The sequence below is a fragment of the Dufourea novaeangliae genome, unplaced genomic scaffold (genome assembly GCF_001272555.1).
Source record: "Dufourea novaeangliae isolate 0120121106 unplaced genomic scaffold, ASM127255v1 scaffold65, whole genome shotgun sequence".
Taxonomy (NCBI): domain Eukaryota; kingdom Metazoa; phylum Arthropoda; class Insecta; order Hymenoptera; family Halictidae; genus Dufourea; species Dufourea novaeangliae.
The window spans coordinates 4903257-4929230 of NW_015373961.1; the positions used below are offsets into that span (position 1 = coordinate 4903257).

At 36.1% G+C, this 25974-nt stretch overlaps 2 protein-coding genes across 3 annotated transcripts; both read left to right on the forward strand.

The window, feature by feature from the left end:
• The first annotated feature begins 261 nt into the window (after positions 1-261).
• On the forward strand, positions 262-3694 carry LOC107186491 (peptidoglycan-recognition protein LC-like). Its single transcript, XM_015574353.1, has 5 exons — positions 262-874; positions 1730-1749; positions 1802-1837; positions 2933-3091; positions 3174-3694. Exons 1-5 carry the CDS (start codon positions 333-335, stop codon positions 3692-3694), a joined length of 1278 nt encoding a protein of 425 aa, XP_015429839.1. The 5' UTR covers positions 262-332.
• A 1920-nt stretch (positions 3695-5614) lies between these two features.
• Positions 5615-12964, forward strand: LOC107186509 (transcription initiation factor TFIID subunit 4). Of its 2 annotated transcripts, none has more exons than XM_015574387.1 (10): positions 5615-6908; positions 7176-7454; positions 9283-9399; positions 9535-9867; positions 10380-10529; positions 10972-11234; positions 11330-11496; positions 11577-11707; positions 11828-12010; positions 12089-12964. In XM_015574387.1, exons 1-10 carry the CDS (start codon positions 5916-5918, stop codon positions 12365-12367), a joined length of 2895 nt encoding a protein of 964 aa, XP_015429873.1. In that variant the 5' UTR covers positions 5615-5915; the 3' UTR covers positions 12368-12964. The 2 variants fall into 2 exon arrangements, with proteins under 2 accessions (XP_015429873.1, XP_015429874.1); XM_015574388.1 differs by having other exon boundaries at positions 10383-10529.
• The last annotated feature ends 13010 nt before the right edge of the window (positions 12965-25974 follow it).

Below are 25974 nucleotides of genomic sequence, written 5' to 3' on the forward strand. Positions count from 1 at the left end.
GTTTATAAACTCTTATAAAAATTATTAAAATAATAATTACGGCATATTTTCCGAGATTCTTCGCAATTTTTGTTGCAATATAGACCTGATGAAGAAGTCCATTAATTTATCAAATTGCATATTCTCAACCAGTCCCTTTTACTAACGTGAGAGAAATAGACACATGTTCACCTTCGGTAGTTCTAGTGTTAAATCTGTCCTCAAAGTGGGTTTCGCATATATTACCGAACGTTGTACGAATCATCGATCTAACAAATCATGATTACCATCGATTCACGAAATGCAAAATTTCGCGCTACGAAACGCTTTTGTTCGTCGTGCAGAGCACGGGTATGGTGACATTGGTGCAGCAGCATCAGCAAGCCGTGCCGGAGGGGAACCTGTACCAAAAGGAGCAGGAGGAACCAAATTGTACAATCGCCATCCAGAGCCACGATACCGAAAATCATCGTCACAGTGACGAGATCGTACAGTCTCTGAACAACACCGCGGTCGTTGTCTCGGCGAATGACAGTATTGCTAGTTCCTGTACGCAGTGCAGTGACGTAGAGGATGACGACGAAGAAGAAGCGACGGATGCAGAGGAGGGCGATTGGATACCGGATTTACCCTTGCCGGCTGTGTTACAACAGCACCAACAAGTGAGCACCGCTGATGGGAACGTGGTGCTACCGAATGCCGACACCTCGAGCTTCGGTGATGTGCGCGTGAAGAACTCGAGTAACGTGCACCTTGGTAACAAAACCTTTTACAAGGGCCCGGTGACGATAAAGCAGTTTGTTTACACCAACCCGGTTTCGGTGCAGGAGAACGAATCGGTTAGAAGCGACGACAGTCGGGTCTCCAATGCTGATGCGTCGAAAGCATCCGTCAAGCTTACATTGTTTCAAAAAGGTAATTATATAGGAAGTTTTATTGTCTTACTGAACTTTATTAAAATCTTTATTGTAGTGTATTTTCCAAGTTAAGGGATGCTATAAATGCATAAACATCCGCAGTCTAGTCATTATTTTTCTTGTCGTGACACTGTATGACAATGTAAACTAACGTCACGACGACAAAAGTCATAACATTTCGTATCATGACTATGACCGTAAAAGTCACGTGAAAACGTACCTTTACCCCATTCAACGTTAAGGCGAATTCAGTGGCGGGCACATCTAAAGAATCGAAAAATAAGACGTTGCTATGATATAGAATGTAGAACATATTAATAGCAGTATTTTACTTGGTATTTATTCAGATTTATGTGTTGCCCTTTTAAAATTTTCGCTGTCTGGATTTCTAAGGGGAGTAATTGTATTGTAAAGCTGAGGTATTCAGCCTACCATTGAAAGATGTCACCAGGTATCGTGAACGCGAATGCCTTGAGGTGATAGAAATCGTTACCCCATTTCACTGAATGAGTAAACCTATCTTATCAAACCTAAAAATTCACCGTTATGTGAAAAGAAAGATTCGACTTCCTGTTCGCGCTACATTTACTTTCACTAATATACATATAGATACTGCAATTATCTAATTAGTCTAGAATCCGTAAATATATGACACTTAGGTATAATGGTAGTCCATTTATCACTATTATTATAAGTGTTCTGTATTCACGAGTTCTAATCTAATTATTGTTATTATTCTACATTATTTTCCAAGAAATATGTAGATACATAAAATATGAGATAAAAGTGATAATATATCGTTAACAATGGAAGAAAGTTTTATATTACGTAAGGATTGATAAATTTGGTAGCAGTACACGTATATCATATACGGTGTATGGTGTAGGTATGTATTTCGATCAAAGATCGAAACATTATAACTGCAAATAGTGAACCTGAAGGTTTTGTCAGTTCATTTTTACGTTGTATAATATTCATTTACTAAATATTTTGTAGTTCTTTTTTTTAATACATTTCATCAATGTCGATTACAATATGCGTTTTACTAAAATTATGATCGTATTTGGAATTTGTAAAACAAATACATATAACACGATACCCGCGTAAATCCGTAGCGATTAAGAAGAAATCAATATCACAGATCTTATCAATCGTATTTCAACAGATTACAGAATTTCAGTTGAGATATTTTATCTAAATCGGTTATTATTGCGTATTGCGAGCGCAGAATTTGAGATTTTGGTAATTAATCTTCTTTTATCAGATCCAAGAGCATCTGCAGTAACTGAATTTTTATTTCTCGATTGTTGTTCAATGATGTCGATAAAAGTCTAGAGGAAGTAACGATAGATAACATCCTGTTTAAAATCTTCGCGACGATGATAGATAAAGAAATTATGTGACATGTTTAGTACTCCGCCGTGGTGGATCCAGCTAGATTGACGGTGCAAAAGATTCTAAAAAATTTTATCTGCCGTTTGCTTATCCTTGCTCTAAAAATCTTTTTTTCGACACAGTAATAAAATGGTTGACATTATTGATTTCTGTGTTAGTTGCCATTATGTCAGAATAACCCGTACGTATTTCATGACAATTACAATAATATTTAATGTATACATTCATTAATCTATTAAATCACCATCTTAATATATAAAAAGTTTAAAACATTTATTACATACTCTACATTTGTCGAGTAATTAAAGAATAGTAGTAAATTTTCTAGAACTTTGAAAACGTTTTATATAGTTTTACGTAAACATTTTAATATTTACACGTATTTTTATTCTGACATAGATTGGCGGAACTTCGCGTGCTATAAACGTGACACAATAATTGATCTCCACGAGACACAGGATAGTCAACACGGATATAAAAAATATTCAAGGAAGGGTTAATATATTTTTATATAAGTACGAGAAATTGTACTAGTCTCCTAAGTTTTCATAATTATATTCGAGGCAAAGGGTTATTTTCTATTTGATAGCTTGTTACTTATCCCTGAAATATTGTAAAGTAATTCTTTTGTATTATTTTAGTACTAACATGGTTATGGAGTTGGAAGTGTGCAACATTTCTATGTGTACTGGCCTTAATTGTTGTAATCGCGGTGGCAATCGCTTCTGTGCAGATCGTGAGTAATATTACAACTCCAACGGAACCACTTTTCCCTCAAATACCAGATTCCGGGCAAAATGGTAATTATGCATTTGTATTTCTTAATCCATAGATTATTATTTTTCGTTCCGAGTTTTCATCACAATCAATTTTTATGTTTAGGTACGATAGTGAAGAATGTTCGATTCATTGAACGAAATGAATGGGGTGCTCAACCACCGTCAGAGCCACTGACAAAGATGAAACTTCCGGTACCGTACGTGATTATTAGTCACACGGCAACTGAAATTTGCTCGACTCAATCCGAGTGTACTTTACACGTACGATTCGCACAAACCTTCCATATCGAGTCTCGAGGATGGTCGGACATTGCTTACAACTTCTTAGTTGGCGGGGATGGATACGTGTATGTCGGTCGAAGTTGGGATTACATGGGTGCCCATGCCTTTGGTTTCAATAATATCAGCATTGGCATTTCATTCATCGGTACATTTAACACCGTCATACCACGCGAAAGTCAACTATTTGTTGCTAAACGACTTATCGAATTGGGTGTAGATAAAGGCAAAATTGCGTCTGATTATAAATTACTAGGACACCGACAAATCTCTAGGACCTTAAGCCCGGGCGATGCTTTGTACAAAGTCATTCAGACTTGGCCGCACTGGACGGAAATGCCATGAAAAAACCTTCGTGCTTGTGATATACATATATATTATCAATGTATACCATATTTACTTAATCGTTTTTTATTTCACCATTCGAATCTTGTGACACTCTTTGAAATCTACATGAACAATGCAACGCTTATTTAATATTTACACTTTTTGTATGTAATAGTCGACGTACTTTGTTTAATGAATGAAGTTACAAAATTATTTGTGGTGTTACAGGAATGTATTTACTGTAATGTAGATGCGAAAGAATCTTGACAAAATTTACGATATAAACGGTTACAGGGATCTCTTTTGTAGGTTAGTTAAACTACATCGTGTGAAAATTCCACATTCTCGACTGCAAATGTAAGGTATAAATATTTTCATAAGATATTAATGATTATTGTACATTATATTTTGTAAAATATAATAATTTTATATGGACACCAATCAACAATATTGTATATATTGTAAAAGCACAGAATAATATAAGATACAAAAAGACATGTAAGTACATAACTTCATTTTCTACATATAATATAAACTGTTTCCAATTTTTTTTGAAGAAATACAATTTTGTTGCGTATGGCAAACGCAAACAATTCGTACGTAAGTAAAGTTATTTTGCAACATATTTCTATATTACAATTAGATACTTATGCGGTACAGGGAGTTGGCACTCCCACGTTAACAAATTGCACAGTGTTTTTGGCGCCGCCACAGTTAATCTGCGGAAGTAGGATAACTAAACTGCAATATGGCGTACTGTGGTGGGTGTTTCAATTAAAAAATGAATACTTAAAAAGTTAGTCTGACAAACATTTTCTCGTGATTTTTCGTATTGTCCAAATATACAGAGAAAATATGAAAAATCTCTTTGTTTTTTACATATTTTCTCAATGAAATCAGACAATGAGATATCACGAGAAAATTTTCACCAAAGATATAAGAAAATGTGTTGTATATTGGAAACATCAATGGGTTGCGAAAAATTTTATTGTATAATTAAGGAAATTTATAAAAGGTGTAAGAAAAAATTTCATACCATTTGTGTGGGATACTAGATGAATGTATTGTATAAAATAACACAAATTTTCTTATTTCCCATAAGAAATGTATAAAACAAAGGACTTTGCTTATTTTTAATAATTTTTATTAGGTATTCGTAAATTTCTACTGTAAGCACTCATAAAGTTAGTTTTGAACAGTTTATTAGTCCAACAGTTACGATTTATTGGAAAAGGTTAATACTACATTTCAAACAATTGTAAAATCAACAATTTAAAAAACTTTCAAACTGCCTTTACGATGAATGATTTCCTCGTGATCTTACATCGCATCAGGGCTGAACCATAGACATATATAATAGACTGCGGGGTCTTATGGTAGGGATAAAATCGACTCTAGAAAGAGAGGACAATAACTGGAGTAACTTTCTTCCCTTTCTAATGGGGCTGTTGGTGGGGGATTCTCCTACAGCTGTGTGGAGGCATCACATGCGAGCAGCATTCCTTCTCCTCATCGCCCTTCAGTCGCTTTTTCCCCTCCCACTGCGATGTGCGAGCAAGATAGGAGTTACTCCAGCGTTAGTTCTTTCCTTCGGTCTCGTTTCATCCCTACCATAAGACCGCGCAGTCTATATATGACTATGGCAACTATACTGAACTATACCAAAGATTACATAGATGTGTGCGTCAGCATTTCAAAGAATAGCATCAACGCCTCCTGCGGTGTGTTCTACAAGCTTAGAAATATCTTCGGATTTTGTGACTGCTCAGGACCTAATATTATTAAAGGAAAGAAATATATGACGTACTTAAGGATCAAGGATTCTCACAGATTTTTTAATAATTTTCCGTACTGTATGTCAACATGATATTGTCGTTAATGAAACGAATTGATTACGAATCTACCGTTTCGAAGATAGCCATTTTGGCGGGTGACGTGTTTGCACGCCGAGTATTGACAGCCATAACATAAACGAGCGAAGTTGTACGTAATATGGTGATAATTGGTTTTCCGTCGCACAGGATGCAAGGAATGTGGTAGCCGGCCACTTGGATGAAAAAATATTGTCACAGTTTGTTTGTAATGGTGAGATATATTAATGAATTTGTATACCGCCGGATGGTAAACAGAGAAAAGGCCGCGTATAATTTTCAGCTGCGCTAGGGGGGGCAATGCACCATGGGAACAATTTGCGACAGGCGCATGCGCAGATCAGTTTACAGTTGGAGCTTGGAAGAAAATGGCGTCAGCTAAGTTTCTGGAGGAAGCTCTGAGCACGGACGTCGATGAATCCGCGGTGAACGCGATAGTGGGCTCCCTTGAAACGCAATTGGTAACGTCGACGCCGGCTGTCTCTGGTCATCAAGTAAGTTCTGCGTCGATCAGCCAGCAGAATCATCAGGTGAACAGTGGTATTTCGAACGGGGGCACCATCACCGCGGTACCGCCACAGAAACATGGGGTTTCGAACGGCGGCGGTGCTACTACAGTGAACAGTCTGATGACTCAAGAAGTCACGAAGTCCATTACCACGAACACTCTTCTGCCAGTAAACGTGGTTACCTCAAACACAGTGGCGCCACAGGTTACTACACAACAGCAGCAGCAGCAGCAGCAACAGCATACACAATCAGCAGTCCCCCCTGCTGCTTATATCAATCAAGTTACTACAAATCAGGTGACCAGTAATCAAACAGCACACATACCGAGCCTTACTAAAACGCACGAGCCTGTCAAGATTATTTATCCGACCGTTGGCCAAGTAATAGCGGCCACGGGGGTCGCGAATATCAATAATAAACTTTCTTTTCCTGCGCAAACTGTCGGACAGCTAGCCAATGGTACTTTGGGGATAACATCTCAGGCAGTGTTACAGACAACATCGAACGTTGTCACAAATGTTAGCTCTGTTAGTGAAACAGGTAGTCAAACGGTGGCCAGTGTGAATAAGCCGACAGGTACAGCTTTAGTGATAAAGACTAGTGTAGCACCCAGTGGCATGGTTTCTGTTCCAATGTCTGTTCCTGTTTCTGTGGCTGGCAATGCTGTCAGCACAGCACTACAGGGTAAAGCTGGAGTTACACCCACGATAGTACCCAGCAATGTGCAAATTCTTAATGTGAATGCAATGCGTCCTGGCACTCCGGTGGCAGGACAGCAGGCAGGAAAACAAGTTGCATCCAGAGTAGTAATTGGCCAGCATATGATTGGAACAAGACCTGGAGCTCCAGGGGTAAGATATTAATAGTTTATAAACAGATGTATTTATATACATATATAAATGTTACTAATATATGTACACATACATCTAGAGGTTATATTATTAATATGTTTAGTTATTTGATTCAATTAGTTGATTTTAATGTTTTATATTCTATTAAAGTATAATGATATATACTATTGAAATTATTATTTTTCCATTGGTATTTATAACATTGTATGTGTCAATATAATATATGCATTTTTCTTTTAAACCTAATACACTTTTAAAAATTTTTAGATAACATTGCAAACATTACATGGTCTTCAACCTGGGACTCAGGGGCATATACTGCTAAAAACAGAAACTGGACAGTATCAGCTAATAAGGGTAGGACCACCTCCAACTGCAGGTACTCCTGCTGGTGCAGCAGTTACACCAAATAGTATAGCAGGAAATGCAGTGGTTGCTGCACCATCTCCAGGCACTACCTATCGCTTAGCCTCAGTGCCGGCTGTAAGTAGGCTGAACACACAGTTCACTGGCCCACCACTGACCACCTTAAGAAAAACGGTTCAGGTGACGCATTCTTATACCTCTTACAAGACTCGATGTAGTGCTGTAGTAGACTTTAGTTTGTGACATTAGTTGGAATGGTGTTATTGGTAAGGCTATGTATTTTGTTATATTCTTTTTAGTCTATATTAATTTTGGTTTAATTGAATTTTCTTGTAATAGATTTTTTTTGCATTCAATTTCTTTCTGATTTTAAAAAACTCTTAATGCTTACTGCACATATCATTTTGATATATGCAAAACAAAAATTGTTAGTAGAGATTTCATAAAAACTTTCATACTTGATACTAAACTTTCAGTTGCCATGAATGAATGAAAGGTTTTCTGTAGTATACAAAAAGTTTTGTTGTCGTAATGGCTTATTTGCTGGGATGCCTTTTTACTGTAGAATTTCTAAGTTTTTTCCAAAGTTCAATTGTTTTATTAAAATTGATGACTATTATGTATACACTTATTGCATGTTACATTGGTTAAGGGTGTCATAGAAAAATATCTTGAAAAAAAAATTGAGTTTGTATGCATATAACTTAAAATAATGAAACTTCTTTCATGTATCCCAAAAATGGAAAATTTAAGTATTGTAGTACATTGGAAGTTATCATAAAAATCTATACAGATTTCTACATTATTTAGTCAGAAAAAATTAATTAAAATAGTCTGGAATCAAATTCAAAAGAATATCATTTTCATGTTCTAATCTTCTACTAAGTTCTCATACGTGTAGTATTTTAATAATGTAATGTATAACTTATTACTATTCTATGGAATTTCTCTTCAATAAATATATAAAATGCTTCGTAAAAATAAAAGTAAATTGTACACATATCTTTTAATAACAAAAAATTAAGCAGTACTTTTAAAATATAAAGTATTTCGAGTCTGTACAAGGTACAAGTGCGTCTTTACTGTGTAGCATAATTATCTATCAATAATATCATCATGATTATTTGTTTTAAGATACTGAAATTGGTAAAAAAATAGTTAGTATTCAAATTCTTTTGTTTGACAAGTCTGAAGTTCAGCATGCATATAGACTATATGTAGATTACATCTTAATAGCGGGAACATAGTATTGGAAAAAAGTAGACAATATATGATCCGAGTATCTCTATAAAAATGAAAAAAATGCATGTGGGAAATTTATTACTACATTTAGTCGTGTTTGTTTAATACTGAGCTTCAGAACAGTAAGCAATATAATCTTCTTTGGTTTTAAGTTAAGCTTGTGATAGTTGTTTTATTAAGTTTAAAATACTGACAGTACTTCTGTTTTTGTTAATAAAATATTTACTTATGTGATTACACATAAGCAGATAAAGCAGTATTAGAGTTTTCAAACCTATACAAATTAAAAGTATTGATTTCCAAGAAAAAAGCATGGCATAAATTGAATTGTGATTGTCACGGTTCATGTATGTTATTAATAGACTGCGGATTTGATGCATTTATAGTCTATGGGGCTCTGTGAAATACAATAAAAGACAAAACTTTCATTGCATATAATGGGGTTTCCATTTTATTCTTAATCCAATAAGGTACTTAAGAGAAGGAGGAAATTCCTATTTCTGCTCTTGTCTGTATGAATCACTTAATAAAATGTTATTTTGCATAAAAATCTTCAGTCTAGTTAATATGATGTGTCATAGTTAAAATTTGTAGTTTCTATTTTAATTTTGGCAGTGCTACAAAGAGCTTTTAATTTTGAGCGATATCGCAGTTTTATAAGTCTAATGAAATGTGAAAAATCAATGCAACAATATTTTGCAGGATATTGCTAAATAGTTTTAAATTTGCAGCAATTTCTAACATTTATGTTTATTTATTAAAATAGACTGTGGCTGCAACTATCACGACAGCAACTACGGCTCCAGTGACTGTGACTGCTGCTGCTACAACTGCACCTACCCCACCTGTTTCTACTGTTCAAACAGTTCAGACATCTACACCTGTATGTATTATGTATAATTAATTACTATATACTGTTATCAAGATTTCAATGATCAATGATTTAATATTAATGGAATAGTATTGTTAGTACTGTGAGCGTGCGTAATATATGTGTGTTGTATCTTTTTGTTTTTAGCGTCAAACTACAGATAATACCAAAGAAAAGTGCCGTAAATTTTTAGCAAACTTATTAGAGTTGTCTAGTCGAGAACCGAAAGCAGTGGAGCGAAATGTTCGAACTTTGATACAAGAATTAATCGACACGAAGGTCGAACCCGAGGAATTCTGTGATAGACTCGAAAGATTATTAAATGCATCGCCTCAACCATGCCTGATTGGATTCCTCAAAAAGAGTCTGCCACTTTTACGGCAATCCCTTGTCACAAAAGAGTTAGTTATAGAAGGTATAAAACCACCTCCAGCCAGCGTTGTTTTTCCTGTAACATCTGCTACTGCTGTAGTCACACAGGTGAGAATAATTGACTGATTCACGTACATATTAATAAGTTTGTATACTGTACTTTATAACGTAATAAGTAGTTCGTTGAAATAAGTAGTTAGAAGTAGATATGCACTTCCTTTTGTATTATTTGCTATACATTATTTATCTATTCTCAATGAAACAAACATAGTGTGACTTTCTTGGAACCTTGGAAATTGCTTTCTATTACGAAGAAATAGTTTGCTGCACATATTACTATGTAAGTAGTAAACACGCGGACTTTGTTACCCTTATCTTGAGCCAGTTTCTGTATTGTTTGTTTGCTTGAGGTGCCCTCACTTAAATGCTAGCGCTCGAAAAGAATTAATCCTATTTCGAGTTTCAACCCTATTTCGAGCTTCAACCGCGTACCTTCGACACACAGAAAATGCTTCGCCGTTTGTTACCCTGAAATATTTAAACGAAGTCACTATACTTGTTCCATCGAGAATATACTGTTTGCTAGACATACATGTAATATATTTTATAACGTAATATAGCAGAATCAGATTAGACCAACCATTGCTGTGACGCCAGCAACGATCCCTGTAACCGCAGTTACTGCAACTACACAAATAAGAGTAATGACTCCGATACCTGCAGCTACAACCACTGTCCCTAGACCTGTTCAGCCAGTTCAGCAAAGGCTGGTAAGATAAAATAGCGATTTCAATGTTAATTTTAATTTAATCCTATGGGCCCATTTTGGGACGATTCGTTTGAGCATTCGAATAAACACTCTTGAGGAACTTGACTTCGAATTCACTTCTGATCAATTTTTAAGAGACGCGACACACGACGTAAAAGTATTTTTGTTCAACCAACTCTATACGAATTAATATGTAGTATACTTGCTTAATGTGTTCCATTTATTCATGTCAGAAATGAAAATCTTTGACGAACTAAACATTTCAGAACTACTGATGTTATCTGTACTTCAGTCTGAGAACTTTTTAAATGATCCGCGTATTTACAGAAGTTACTGATCGATAGTTTTTGTACTGGCAATTAGTACTCTAGGAAAGCTGTGATTTTCCTTTATCCAGTACTGCTAATGTAATAAGGTATAAAAAAATAGCACAATGGTTTTAGATACGACCTGTCACAACAGTAGTTCGTAGTCCTACAGCGTATACTGTGAAGTCAACGGTAGCAGTATCTGGAATCCGACCTACTGCTCCTACAGTCCAAAAACCACCTGTTACCACTACTGTTGTTAAAACGGTTCCAACTACAACGCAAGGCAAAACAGTCAACATAACCACTACTGTTAATAAAGCCGTAGTGCCTTCTTTTGTTCCAAAGCCAACTACTAAGGAGAAAGAAAAAAAGACATTTTCGTCTGCAGGATACACGTAAGTAATTCTGTTATACTCTATCTAGATAGATAATAAAGTGATTTTGTTGAGAATTTCAATGTAAAAATAATACACAATTTGGTTTTGAACAGGGGAGATGATGATATTAACGATGTGGCAGCTATGGGTGGTGTTAATCTTGCAGAGGAGTCTCAAAGGATTCTCGGGTCTACAGAATTTGTGGGAACACAGATAAGATCTTGTAAAGATGAAGTATTTTTACATATGACACCATTGCAGCAAAGAATTAAACAAATTGGTAATTGTTTGTATTGATTTTAACCGAACTCCATGATATGACGTACAAGTGTCATGTTTGAATGCATGCTTGTATTTTAGTTTCTAATTATGGATTAGAAGAACCTAATCAAGAGGTAGCGGCGTTAATTTCACACGCTGCGCAAGAAAGGTTAAAAAATTTAGTAGAAAAATTAGCAGTAATTGCAGAACACAGGATAGATTTGATAAAGGTAATGCTTTAAGATTGTTTTCCATTTATTAATTGTAAATTGCAATACATTAAATTGTAGTTTCAAATATTACGATGCATTACGTAGTTGTAAAACGATCGATGTACATGTTACTTGTAGGTGGATCCACGTTATGAAGTAACGCAGGATGTCAGGGCACAATTAAAATTTTTGGAAGACTTGGACAAAGTTGAACGCAGGAGACACGAAGAACAAGAAAGAGAATTACTTTTACGTGCAGCGAAGAGTCGTGCGAAAACTGAAGATCCTGAGCAGGCGAAACTGAAAGCGAAAGCTAAAGAGGTATTTTCGTGAATTCGTAAATTAATATTTTTTTCTGGATACAAATGGAAAGTATCGTAACAACGTAAATAATTATAGATGCAACGTGCGGAAATGGAAGAATTAAGGCAAAGAGAAGCAAACCTAACAGCTTTACAAGCGATCGGTCCACGGAAAAAGCCTAAACTCGATGTGGGAGGGTCGGCCAGTAGTCCAGGAAGTAATTCCGGTTTGAACACTTCGGCAACCGGTATTAACAGGCAAATGCCAATGAGACCACGGTTGAAGAGGGTGAATTTCAGAGACTTATTGTTCCTCCTTGAACAAGAGAAAGAAACGTGTAGGAGCACAACGCTGTATAAATCGTATTTGAAGTGATGTTCTGTGAAGGGCAGGAACTTGAGTGACCCGCCCGATATCTGGCGCCCTACCTGCATGGTCTCCTGTGAGCTGGCCTCAATGGACCTTGATGGATCATGTAACGTTAGCGTACGTTGCATTGTACAGTGTTTCATAAGTTGCATACAATGAAGTTCATTGCGAATCACGCCGGGATTCCACATACATTCAGAATAAGATTATTTCTACCATGTCGATAAAGCTTCCCTACTGTAAATGACTGAAAGTTTTTTAAATGTAATATAATAGATTGTTCTTTATTTTTCAACACAAAAAAAACTACATCATTGAAGATAAGAAAGGGGGAGCAATGTGTATGAGCACATACGCCTGATATTCAGTCTTTGGGTAGTCTCATTATGGCAAGGATGTTGTGTGGCCATATATAAATGTTGTTATATGGTGCGTGAATGGTATGTCGGATGAATGTGTGTACATTGTCATTTATGTATATGCCCGCTGCATTGTAACACTTGACCTATACTTTTGGACACTGTAGCGCTAGTGTAAAGAGTGCAGGTTTTGTTATCATAGTAAATCGTATTTTTGCAAATTGTATTGTAATTAATATACTGTGAGAGCACACTGTCCAAAAAGTATGGAATAATTTGTACAATACCTTACACATTAAAGAAAAAAAAATACTAAATAGTGATAATTTCAATGTTGGTACAACAAAATATAGCTACTCTCCACCATATGATGGAATTGTTATCAGTATATTATGTTGTAATCTACATTTTCAGTGTTTATAAAAGAATTAGCTGTTACGTTTTTTATTAAAGAAATATTTACAAAAGTAAGAATTACGGATATTTTTTCGATCGATGTTAATTTAATTATTTATATTTCCTCGCCAGAATTGGTGCAGTTCTTCTTTGCTGTATAATTGTTCGAAGAAAAGTGTGCTTCGCATATATGTATATATATACATATTATATATATATATATATATATATATATACAATACATAAATAATCGATTGAAAGAAAAAGAAAGGGAAAAAAAGGATGAGAATTCAAAGCGTGTACCTGATTTATAAATGTAAAAGAATTTCGCTGCAGATGTACGTGGGTGCCTATTATCGTACAGAGAGTAATAATTGAAAAAGATTGTCGATCTTTCCTAACTTGCTCATTACATGAGCGTCTTAACGTGACACGTGCCCGACAAGAATTAATTTCGTGCAGGAATTACGTAAATGCCGATCATGTATATATCTGTCGAGATGCGATAAAGATACTGATTTATAGAAATATCAAAGTAGCTGATTAATGCGTAACGTGTATCGTTTATTGCGTTTTAGATTTTGATCTTTTAGTGCAACGTTAGATGTGTTCGAACAGGCAAGTCTTCATTGTAACAGCTTCTGTTTCTCACCGTATCTGGGAATGGCTAAGTGCCGTTTATTCTCTACTTACGGATTTCCATACGATTCGAATTCAAACATTCGAATACTTCGGAATACCTTACGCGATACCGACAACCGGGGATTGGGTGGGGGGGAGTCACGATTATCGATCTTTTTTTTTTAAGTCTGTAATATAAAACTGTCGAGAGACAATGAAGTGGGAAATTTTTCTATCATACCACCGTTATGGTTCAATCGAAGTTTCAAAAAAAAAAAAAAAGAGCAAACACAATTGAGACGAGCTACGAGCCTACCGTCATTTATTTTTCTTGGCCAGACAGCTGGAAATTAACCGAGGTTGCTTCGGATCATTCATTGTAAATGATAGACGAATTCCGCGAAGTATAAAGTGCGTTGTGTCCATTGGTAATCTGGATCGATCTGTTCTCTGATCGTTTTTCTCCGTGCTTCCATAATACGCTTGGAGAGCACGACGTAAATTTTCCTGACCCGTCGTTTTGCGATTACTATTGCAAAAAGCACGTACACCTGTGAGTCTTCTAATGTAAATATATTAAATGGGAGGGAGAGAGAGAGAGAGAAAGAGAGTGTGTGTGTGTGTGTGTGTGTGTGTGTGTGTGAGAGAGAGAGAGAGAGAGAGAGAGAGAGAGAGAACGAGCAAGAGAAAAATAAAAAGAGCGAGTCTACGTAACGTTTTCGGTTACAATTACGGTGAAACATAACTGCTTCAACGGTTCAATGTTTAATTTGAACGATAGAACAAAAAAAAAGAAAGAATAGAGAATAATTACACAATACGCGTACAAGACTGACGAAACATATAGGAAAAGAAGAACAAAAAAAATCTGTTTTTAAGTCGTACTGAACCTATATACATACATTGTCTTTGGATGTGTGTAGCGCTGATCAATTGCGAGAGACGAATCAGTACAAAAAAAAAAGGAAAAAGTAAAAGGGAATTATTTAATAGGTGTGACGGGCGGAGGGGGTATAATGCAATATTGATCTCAGCTAGGATTCTATTTGTTATTGCGTGCACCGTGAAACGATTGCCTTTTTTATACGAACTCGATTGATATACATATACGTAAATCCTTTCTTTCGCGATCAGGGGATGAGAGCCCGAAACGAAAGAGAGGGGGAGAGAGAACAAATAAAAATCAAACAGAGAAAAAAAAATGGAAAATGCGGATCGTTGAAGCAAAACAAATTATCAGAGTGTAATGTAAATATACCGTTCGTTTGTTTTTTCTTCTTTTCTCTAGTGGCCGTTAAATAATTTCATCGTTCGAACGGCGCACATACCATTAACTTGTACCATACATTTCGCCGCCGCGCGCACTTCGCATGTAAGAGAAATTTTTTTTTTCTTTTTACTTAGCTCTGTGACGTGTGCGTTCCTCTTCGCGTACCCGCGTACGATGACCAACAATGAACGACGATCAACGGCATCGAGAGTTTTTATTTTGTTTTTCACGAGAAAAAGAGAGAGAATGAGTGAGAGAGTGAGAGAGAGAGAAAGAGAAAGAGAGAAAGCACTGAGTAAAAGGCTAAAACGAGACGCGCGAGTTAGATTGTAACCCGTTCTCCTTACTGCCACTAGGTGGAATAATTAATATAAATATAAAAAGAAAAATAGAGGAATGTATAAAATGACACGAGGAAAGAGAGAGAAAAACAAAGAACACTCACTGACGAAAACAAGAAAAACTAATGGTACATAGGCAAGTTTTGGTACAGTATGATATTTTTACAAATTGTAATTGGATAAGCCAAGTAATCGAAAGATAATAAAAACAGAAGAATAAGATACACCAAAGAATAGCCCGAATTTTGTTTTTTGTTCAATTCTTAGGCTCTTGATTTTCCGTTCGCGAACATGCAATTCTCGGTGGTGCGACACGCACGCGTCTGTTTTTTTTTTGTTTCAGTTTCTTTTTTTTTTTTTTTTTTTTTTTTTTTTTTTTAGGTAGCGATGAAATTTTTGTTCGTTCTCTTCCTATTTCGTTCTAGGTTTAGGTGTATAATCTTCGTCGCGAAAGCCATCAAAAGTCCACGAAGCGTCGGGCTGATAGTGTATTTACAAAATTAAACGATAAAAATGCTGAAATTAACATCTGAGTAAACGTTATTTCCTGTCGCTCTTGTCACGTGTTTCTATAAATACTTCGAGCAAAAAATATACATGTATCAAACTATGGCACATGGACTTCGAAAGTGATTCTGAGTTAAAAGTGTTATTACACTATTTTGAATACTTATGTGGTTACAAAATTCTAATATATAATTATACATATAATACATAATTATACATAGTAATAATTTTATTCATACGAATATTTTAGCCGATGTAATTGCCATAATACTGAAAATAGAATTTATTTATTTATTCATTTATTTATTTATTTATTTATTCATTTATTCATTTATTTATTTATTTATTTGTCCAGAGTATAATTTACATTGTAGTACAAAGTAAAACCCTATAGAGGTACATAGAGGTCACCCGTACATAGGTCTGAAGGATTTCTGTCAATATAATATTTTTCACTCGGAATGATTTTCCAAAAAGTCTGACAAAAATTTTTTAATTGGCCCTAAATACAATACAATTTTCTAATTTCCCAATATTTTCAATAAATGTTTGCACTGATATTTGAAAATTCAAAATAGAAATGAATCCGATAATATCATTTTAATAATGATATTTTATTTAAAGACTTAAGACGATATTTCCACGTTTCACAGTGAATGGAATAAAAATTAGAAACGGGGAAATGAATCAGAAAATAGATTTCGTAATGCAAACATTTTGAACGATATCTCGTTGCGATTGCATATCTCAATTACTGTTCCATACAGTAACTATAACATAATGTCCCATTTAAAGACTCTCTTGAATTATCCAGTTGAGCGACGAAGTGTCCGCTTGAAGAGCAGCGTGTTATCGCGATTGGAAAAGTAACAGGAATGTTTCGCTTTGCGATTATATTTGAGAAATTAGCATAGTCATTTTTCGATTCTTGCTTGCATAAAATTCTTTCTTGTTTTACAATGATTAGAAATTACGAAAATGTATAAAAATGAAATGATAATTTTAATAGTTGATGATAATATATTCATTAAAGTGTTCGTAGAAGCTAAAATATTAATAAATTGAGTTAGGTAGAAACAATTTTTTAAATCATTTATCTAAATACACTTTTTCTTTGTTAAAAAAACGTAGTTAGAGTGCTTTCATGGCTATAATGGCTGTGCAAACGCTCAGTAAGGCTTATGGTAGTGAAGTTCTTGAAATATTTTTTTTTTTCAAAGTTTCGTGTTGAAAGAAAAACAAAAAAAAAACTTATTTCATGATGCATTCATTATTCGTGTATTTAATGCATGCACAGAATGCACGTTCCATGTATTAATAATACAAGGTGTTCGATTACTGGTATCAGGAATTTTAAAGGGTGATTATATTTGTCAGAATAAAACATAAATCAAAAACGATGATTCTTCGTTTTCAAGAAATAAACAGTTAAAAATACGGGTCAGAGACCCCTAAAACCAGGCAATCTGCGTACAAGCGGTAAGCGGGTATGCAGGGCACGACAGTGAAGGCGCATACACTGGCGTCGCAAAAAGAAAACTTTTACCTCAAAAATGATGGTAGCTTAAAAAGCTCAGCTAAACAAATTAATGTATATCACCTGCACTCGAGCCTTGATTATCTTCTCGCGACACTTCGTAATAAAAAGCACCCACGAATAGTTGCACGACATTAAACCTGGTTATTCGTTCACATTCACAGTGAAGGCCACAGCACACACACACAGTTAACTCTAAATAAATTAACTTAAATTAAACCAAAGTATAGTAAATATAATAAATAAATTTAATTTAATAATATACAAAATTCGCGGGTAATTTCGCGGCGACTAGATGTGTTCGCATTGACGACCACCACCGAACTAAGGAAACGTTACTCGAATCCCACGCAAAGGACAGAAAAGTAATAAAAATGTGTAAACAGCGAGTGGATATAATGCTTACCTGTTTTTCGACAGCGTCGCCAACGCTCGCGAATGACCTGCAGAATATTGGGATTGTATCAAGGGAACGGTACATATCGCATATTTGGCTAACAATAAGAGGTAAGGACGTATTTTTTTTCAGGGGACGCCAGTGTACGCGGCGTGAATGTAGTACTCTACGTTCGCCGCTAGCACGCAGATTGCTTGGTCTCAGGAATTTCTAATCGTATATTTAATTGTTAATTATTTGAAAACAAAACCACGAGGACAATTATGTCATTCTTGACTTTCGTTTTATTCTGGCACGTAGAATTATCTCTTAACTATCAGAAGGTGGACGTTTTTACTGTTCGAACGCAATCATTCAAGATGACCGGCTTTTCTATATGACAGTGGTGGCTAAACCTTGTCAGGATAGGAGTCATATATCGCCTATCAGAAATACTCGAGAGCCGCATCCTCTATTGGAACGGTATTAAATTGTGAGTTACGCTTACAATCTGTGTGTATATTACACTGCATAATACACTTAGCAAACTTATAACAACATATTACATATGTGTATGTAGTATGTATCAAGTATATAAAAACATATTGTACAAGTATATAATATACAGGGTGAAACAAAAATGTTGTCCGACCCGGAAATGGAACACTTGGGGGGTGAATTGGAACAAGTTTTTCCTTAGCAACAATGTAATCTGAGGCTTCGTTACTTAGATATTAACGAAAAACGCCGACTAATCAGAGCGCGAGTTTAACAGCCGATTTCCCGCGGTACCGCTGCCTACCAGTCGCAGCACGTAGCCACCACTAGCGCGGGAACTCGGATGGCAAACGCGCGCTCTGATTGGTCGTGGTTTTTCGTTAATATGTTGGTAACGGAGACTCAGATCAAATTGTTGCTAAGGAACAACTTGTTCCGATTCACCCCCCAAGTGTTCCTTTTCCGGATCGGACAAAATTTTTGTTACACCCTGTATAGTTAGATGGAGCTTTTAAAAACTTTTATCCATACAAATCCAGGCACCGCAGTACAACGGTCAAAATTTTCTGATCCCAGTAACCGAACATACTGTATACGTATACACTAGCGCTTATAAGTAGTTGCCCTGTCAACCAAAAAAGGTTTACTCGGTTTTATTTTACATTTAAATTTAGAACAACTCGAAGATGATTTAAAATTAATTAAAACAAGCAATGTACTAAACTCAATATCGTCTTCGTACATCCGTTTGGACCTAAAAACTACAGAGCAACATCCCAAATTGAACTCCGTAAAAGTTACTTCAGTCATTTAAGATTACAGTGAATCCTCGATGAGTGTTCGAGTTCTCCTCAGCCATGGGAAGGAGAGGTTTAATGAGATTGAGCACAGCAATGAAGCTTGGAATTCTGAAGCCAATGCTATTTGTTTCAGCCGTATATGGCCATTAGTTTATGAAATATTTAATGTTTAGTGTCGAGGAGCCTTCGAACACTTATCAATGCTTTACTGTATCATCAAGTTTACGTCACTTCCACAATCGTCCTTTGTCCGTGCGCGCCCGGGGCCAGCCTGTACGCGTTCAATTTTAATAAATCCCAAATATCGCGGGATAGATGGCAGGTCCGGAGAAACTGTACCGGTCGGGCGCGTTCGCGCAGACAATGGTGCCGTTGGCCGTGGAGGTATCCTCGAATTTCAAGCCCCGTCTTCGTTGTTGACGCCAAAGGCTACCTTCGCCCCGTGTCGTGTATTGAAGGACCTGGGACCGAGGCGGCCCCCGGGCGATCCAGAAATGGAATATAATCAAGCCGCAGCTCGACAGAGACGGAAAGAAAGAGAGGGAGAGGGAGAGAGAGCGCGCCGTGCTGGAGAGCCGGGTGGTAAAATGTGCAATAGGGAGGAGGTACGGAGAAGGGGAGAGCGCGTGGAGGTAGGGGGGGGAGGTTTGGAAGACGGAAGGACGAGAGAAAGGACGGAGGATGAAGACACCGAAAGCTGAGAACAGGTGAGAAGGGGGTGCTCGCGAGGAATCGTGAAACGCTGGAGGGATGGAAATAGAAAAGTCAGAGTTTTGGGGGAGAATTTCTCTCGTTGGAGTGTAAAAGAGACGGGGAGAGAACGATCCAGAGAGAGCAGGATTGTCGGTGGAGGAAGAGAGAGATGGTCGTGAAGAATATGACGGAAACAATAAGGCAGAAAAGTAGAAAAGATAAAGAGAGAAAGAAAATAAAAGCGGCGAGAAAGAGGGGTGGAATCGGAGCGGCCGTCGCTCCGTTCTACGGGTTCGAGGGATGACAGCCTGCGGCCCATGTTGCCCTGGGGCGTCGCGGATATTGAGTTCACGGTAACCATGGAAACGGGGCCTGAGGCAATGACGTTTGTACGCTTTATCTCTTATTCCCGCGGTTACGTGATCAACGCGGTTCCGAGCTCTTTTGCTCTTTCAGCTACCCCTCTCTCCGACCACTTCCACCTTTTCTTCCCCTTGTTCTTCTTGCCCCTCCACCCGCCGTGGTATGCTACTTTCTTTTCTCTTTTACACCCGACCCTCAGAGGATCTATTGTTAATCAGGAGAATGAATTTGGTTGTTGGTCTTTGCTCTCGGTTTGGACTTCGAAGTAGAATCCCGATGATGCGGTGGTCAACCCCCTGCGTTGGTTAACAGGTTGATCTTAGAAAATGGCTGTAACGTCATTTTGAGTACGTTGACAGAGTTCAAACCTTGTTCTGCTTTTACTCAGGTATACACTTTGTTGTAGTTTGAACATTTTTTAAGGTTATGTTGGACCTTCCGCCAAATTAAATGTTATTTGTAATAGATATATGTCAGTAGTTGTTTCCCAGGTATTTTTATGTGAAATAGCTTTTTACGTAAAACTTAATCCAATGTAACAATTTTCAGTGCAGTAAAATCGAAAATAATAATTTTTTTTATTCCAGACAAAGTTATCTGTGACTGATAAAGGACCCTGGGTAGTTGTCCCCCTCCGATTTTGTTCGTTTTCATATATTTTGTAGTACTCGTCGGATATTCGGTTTGAAGGGGTAAAACCCTCCCTCAAAGACTTATCGTGTAACAGGGGTAATTGGAATTTTTTTATGGAAATAATGAATTCATTTGAATTTTAATATGTAAAATATTTTTTGTCATAGAAAACCTAATATGGAATTCTAATGTTTCGGAAGGGTTGGCTTTTGAGGGTAAATTACCCCCATGTAGTATTTTTCTTCTCCACAAACAAATTTGTTTTAGATATATTAAAGAAATAATATTTATTCTTTAAGGTGATCAAGAATTAAACGACAGTTATTATTTATTTATATTAAACGACACTTATTTATATTTATGTATTACGTTTATATTTCTTGTATGTCCTTATGGTTATTATGCATTAAAATTACCACGTTTCATGTAAATTTTATGTAATATATGTATTTTCAAGACAAAACACCCCATATCCATGGGCGTAGCCAGGTTATCAGTCAGAGAGGGGGGGGGGGCAAAAATATTAACACATCGACTGCCACAGTGGAAAAGACTATACGTAGCCAGACACACTTTATTCCGTTTTTAAAGTCATAAATCGTTGAAAACGTATGCGTTTTGTTAATAGAGGCGGTTGGTCGTGTTTCAAATTATACTGTAATATTCAATATTACGCAAAAATTTTTTTTCTTATAGGGTGAGGCAAAAGCCATTTTTTCCATTCAGGGGCGAGAGGGCAAGTGTTCCCCTGCCCCCTGGCTACGTCCATGCGAATGTCACAAAACACCCCGATATAATTTTTAATATCAAAAAAATATTTTTGTGAGTAAAAGTTAATCACAACTTACGGTACAATAGTGAACAAAATTTTCGATAAGATTTTACAACGTTTTCATGTTATTTCTGGCCTAATGGAATGCTTAAGGGAAGAAAGACTCGAAGTTACTTTAAAGAATCTCATTTTTCATAAAGATCCATGTACAATGGTTTTTTATCAAACTCCATAAAGTGTTCAAATATTCTACTAACGGACGGTGTATCCATACTTCCTTTATCGGTCGTTGAAATTCTGCTCCGATTCTTCTAAAAACAGTGATTTTTCATTTCTGCCATGGGTTTCGTGCTCTAGGACATAACGAACCGAGGGCAATTATACGGCTGAAATATGCGACTGCGAAAGTCATCGGAGCAAAAGGTCGTTGAACGGGATTCACGGGTTGCGGTCGACTACGGGAAAAGTCGAAAGCAGATATTGCGTAACCGGTTTAAAGCCTATCAAATGTCTGGCGCCGGAAAGCCATGGAAACTGCATTGTGTCCGGCTAATGATTTCATTCCGGACGTTGCACGAACGGGGATTTTATTCTCGCTCGACGGGACCTAACCTAAACCGTGCCCGTTCCACCGCGCATGTTCTCGATCCAATAGGTATTGTTCCTTTTCGTATTTATTCCGCACATCTTCCTCGTGTTAACACATTGGAGCCTATTTCAGTCGAATTTTCGTTTACATTGATTGTATTATTTAACATTTGAATTTGTTAAACATCGAACGAAAAATTCAGCTTTGGTCAAAGGCCAAAGGGGATCTATGCGACGTGAACGTAAATTTGGACGATGGATAATTAAGTCACACTTTCCAAATTTTAGAGGAGAGCAAATTAAAGATACAGAAGTTTTGTAACTTTGGAACTGTTCGGTAAAATTCAACAAGGAATAGGAATTATTGAATGGGTTAAGAAAAGTCTTGACATTAATTCCTCATTTTAATGGACTTTACACTGTGTGGCTCGGAACAAGGTATGAACTTAATATCATTTTTACACTATTATATTAAAAATCAAATGATTTAGGATGAAATCATTTTCACCATCAGCAAGAGTGAAAAATTTGATACGAGAATGGTGTAAAATGTTAATTTTTGAAAAAGAAGTTAGACTTGATATATTCTGGCTTTTAGGTTCAGAAATAGTTCTGCAGTTTGCTGACACAATGATAAATGTGTTAATAAGAAAATTCAGTGTTAATTGATCGGTGAGAGGAACTTAACTCGGGTAAGGAGGCGTTGATCTTCGATACGAAATTATTGGGTTGTACCTTAAAGTCTTTCGTGGTTTATCGATATGTCATTGTTAGACTGCGGATTTTATGCATTTACAGCCTATAGAGGTCTGTAAAATTCAAATAACAAGAAGAGCTTTCATCAGATCTAACGAATTCGTTATTTTACTCTGAACTCAAAAATAAGAGCAAATGTAGAAATATCTTAATTCTTTTAAGAATCATATTGAGTTCAGAGTAAAACTGAAAAATGAATTACTTTAGAAAATATAATGTTGCATAAACATCTGCAGCGTAATCATAGATTTCCAGCGATAGTTTCTGTTAGAATAGATTCTGTTAGTTGGATGAAATAATTGGTTCAGATTAAATTCCTGATTAAGCAGCTACATTAATACATTTTTTAAAGTCAGGCATCATGATAAAGAGCAGACAGTATTTATCTTATCGTACATCTAATTTAACGTTTGAGTTAAATTTAAGTAGTATAAAGTATTCATTGTGAATATGTGTCTATAAACACACATATCTCCTTACCAAAAATCTGATTCATCGTAAGGACCTAGGAATTGTCTTTATTGGTGCCACCAAAAACTGACATTATTGGTTCACCGACTGAATGAATAAATCTTCCCATAGTACTTTCAAGTAATAAACATTTTATTAAATCAATCGAAACAGTACTTATCGCAGCGAGTGTTTTGTCAATTAGAAACTATTCGTCGTTCGTTTAAGTCATAATGGAACCGGAACAGTCGCGGTCGCGGAGCGCCGGAAGTGGCGTAAGTGCTCCAGCCTAGTCTTCGAACGGAAAAATCGTTCGAAGAGTTTCCTTATTCGAACAATTTTTCCACCTTAAACGTGCTGTTTTCTAATTTTTCTCGTTTTTTTTTTTCTTCAGACAGCCGATGAGATCAACGCGAATTGGTTTCGTTGTCGAGTGTATTCCGCATTCGAATGTCGGCAATTTAAGTACATAGAATATTTGTATTTATATGTATATATAATATATAGATATAGATACACGTTTATTCGCGGTATTTACAGTAATTAGTATGGCATTTAAATACATACATATAGGTACACCTTATTAAATAAGAGCAAAGTAAAGACCGGCGCACCCGAGAGGTTCTTAAGTATTAATCTGGGTCACGAGCGTGCGTAATGATACTGTTCGACGACACGTGGTGCACGTAATTGCGACGATTATGTGCCTGAACCGAATGTTCGCGGGGATATTGAAACAATTTTAACGGTGATTTTGTAATTACGAATTGCAGACCCTCGGAAATTACGATCCTTCGGGGATTCTTGCGGATTTCTTCTCGTATAACCAGGGTAACGCAACTGAACACTGATATTAATTTCTTAGTCGTTTCTCCATACTCGATCTGGCCTTTTCCTTACTTAACAAATTCCGTGGTTTCGCATTCAGAAATTATTTTAACATATTTTTACTTTTATAAAAATATCCAGGCTTCTGGCTGGTGAGTATTTCGAGCAGCCATTTTGTGAAACACGAACGTCGTCATTAATACGTTCATTTTGTAGAATCACGTTATTATTAACATTTAATGAAATTGAAAATTTTACAAAGAAAGATATTAATGAAACAGTATACGCAAAAGTCTGCAAGAATACCCGTAGTGGTTTAAAACAATATCATAATTTGACAAGTGCTTCAACTCTGATTCGTTGAAATTTTAATCGTGAAAAGAACTTTTACGTTTTTTAATATTTTTATTTTAGCTTTTAAATTTGATTTCATTTTCGTGAAATTTTCTTCTACATCTACCGAAAGACAACCGAATAAATCTACAAATTTTAACGTTTTCCACGATAAATTAAAAATTTGCTAAATTAAAAAAACTATTCATTGCCACCTGGAAAGAAAAAAATATGGGTAACCAAGTTGCAACGTAGTTAACCTTTTGTTCGCCGAATACGCCATCACTTCTTTTTACTCTGTCACCGGATCATTAAACGTTACAGCTAGCATAAAAAAATAATTTTACAGTTCAACGCACTAATAAGATACGAAAAAGTGTTGGTGGAACAAATACAAAAATTATTACATAACAATTTGCTTCGTTCCATTCTACAACCATGATTACGGGTGGTTAAATGAAAATAATGATCAAAGTTAATGATGTAAGAAATGTTCAGGAGCCGCCATTGTACGCACCTACGCATCTGTACTGTCAGTCATCTCGTCCCCTGTCAGAATATAAATACATTCCATGGAAGTAATGCAATAAAATTGTGAAAACGATAGAGGCCAAAGATAGTATTAAACTCGAACATCGGTCGATAAGATTCCAGGGATGAATGTCCGATACTCTTTGTACACAGTGTAGATTAAAGGTCTTTGTATAAAAAAAAACAGCAATAGACACTTTTGGTGGCTATTACCCATAATCAGTTCAGATTTATGTTGTACAAGAAATGGCGGATTTTACTGTTTGGTACGTCCCATTACGCTTTCAGGAATGAAAATGATAAATTATGTTTTTTTCGCAAGGCACTGTTCGTTTAAACGTAAGACTACATGAAGATTGCTTGAAACGAATCACAATAAATAATGGACTGAAATAATTGCTTGTGTTTAGACTCAAAGATTTTTAGTCAAATTCAAAATAAAAGTTTGTGAAAGTTCATTTGACTTTTCGATGAGAACTATTTTCTGTATAATTGTATTAGAAACATTAATTTCAGGTTCACTAATATACTTCGAAAAATTTAAAACTTCCAGTATTAATAGTATCGATATATTCCTGATTGGTTGACAAACGTGCACCGTTTTGTCAGATAAAATTAGTTTACAGTTCAAAGAAAATACCAAGACAAAATCCGCCATTTTGTATGCAACAACCTAACGTCTAAAGAGTAGTCGAATGATATCACTTTTGAAAACCAGGCGAAACTACCTTAAAAAATGGACGTAAATGTTCATATGTTCGATACCTGGTTGCCGTTTAAATCCTCTCACATGAGCCTAATTGTTTATAATACTACTCGCCTCTGAATATTTAACAAACAGAGCATCAACTAAACCTTTTAGTGTACGAACTGCTCATTAACCCCTTAACACAAGCCCATACGAGCTCATAATCTTCATAATACCAAATCTCACAATATAACATAAATCCAAGAGTCAGTT

Excerpts from the sequence above, each read along its gene's own strand:
- LOC107186509 (XM_015574387.1), top strand. The coding sequence starts at position 5,916 with ATGGCGTCAGCTAAGTTTCTGGAGGAAGCTCTGAGCACGGACGTCGAT. Across the intron at positions 9,868-10,379 it reads CTACTGCTGTAGTCACACAG|CAGAATCAGATTAGACCAAC; the intron begins GTGAGAATAATT and ends AACGTAATATAG. Across the intron at positions 11,497-11,576 it reads GCAAAGAATTAAACAAATTG|TTTCTAATTATGGATTAGAA; the intron begins GTAATTGTTTGT and ends CTTGTATTTTAG.
- LOC107186491 (XM_015574353.1), top strand. The coding sequence starts at position 333 with ATGGTGACATTGGTGCAGCAGCATCAGCAAGCCGTGCCGGAGGGGAAC. Across the intron at positions 1,838-2,932 it reads TGCAAATAGTGAACCTGAAG|TACTAACATGGTTATGGAGT; the intron begins GTTTTGTCAGTT and ends GTATTATTTTAG. Across the intron at positions 3,092-3,173 it reads ACCAGATTCCGGGCAAAATG|GTACGATAGTGAAGAATGTT; the intron begins GTAATTATGCAT and ends TTTTATGTTTAG.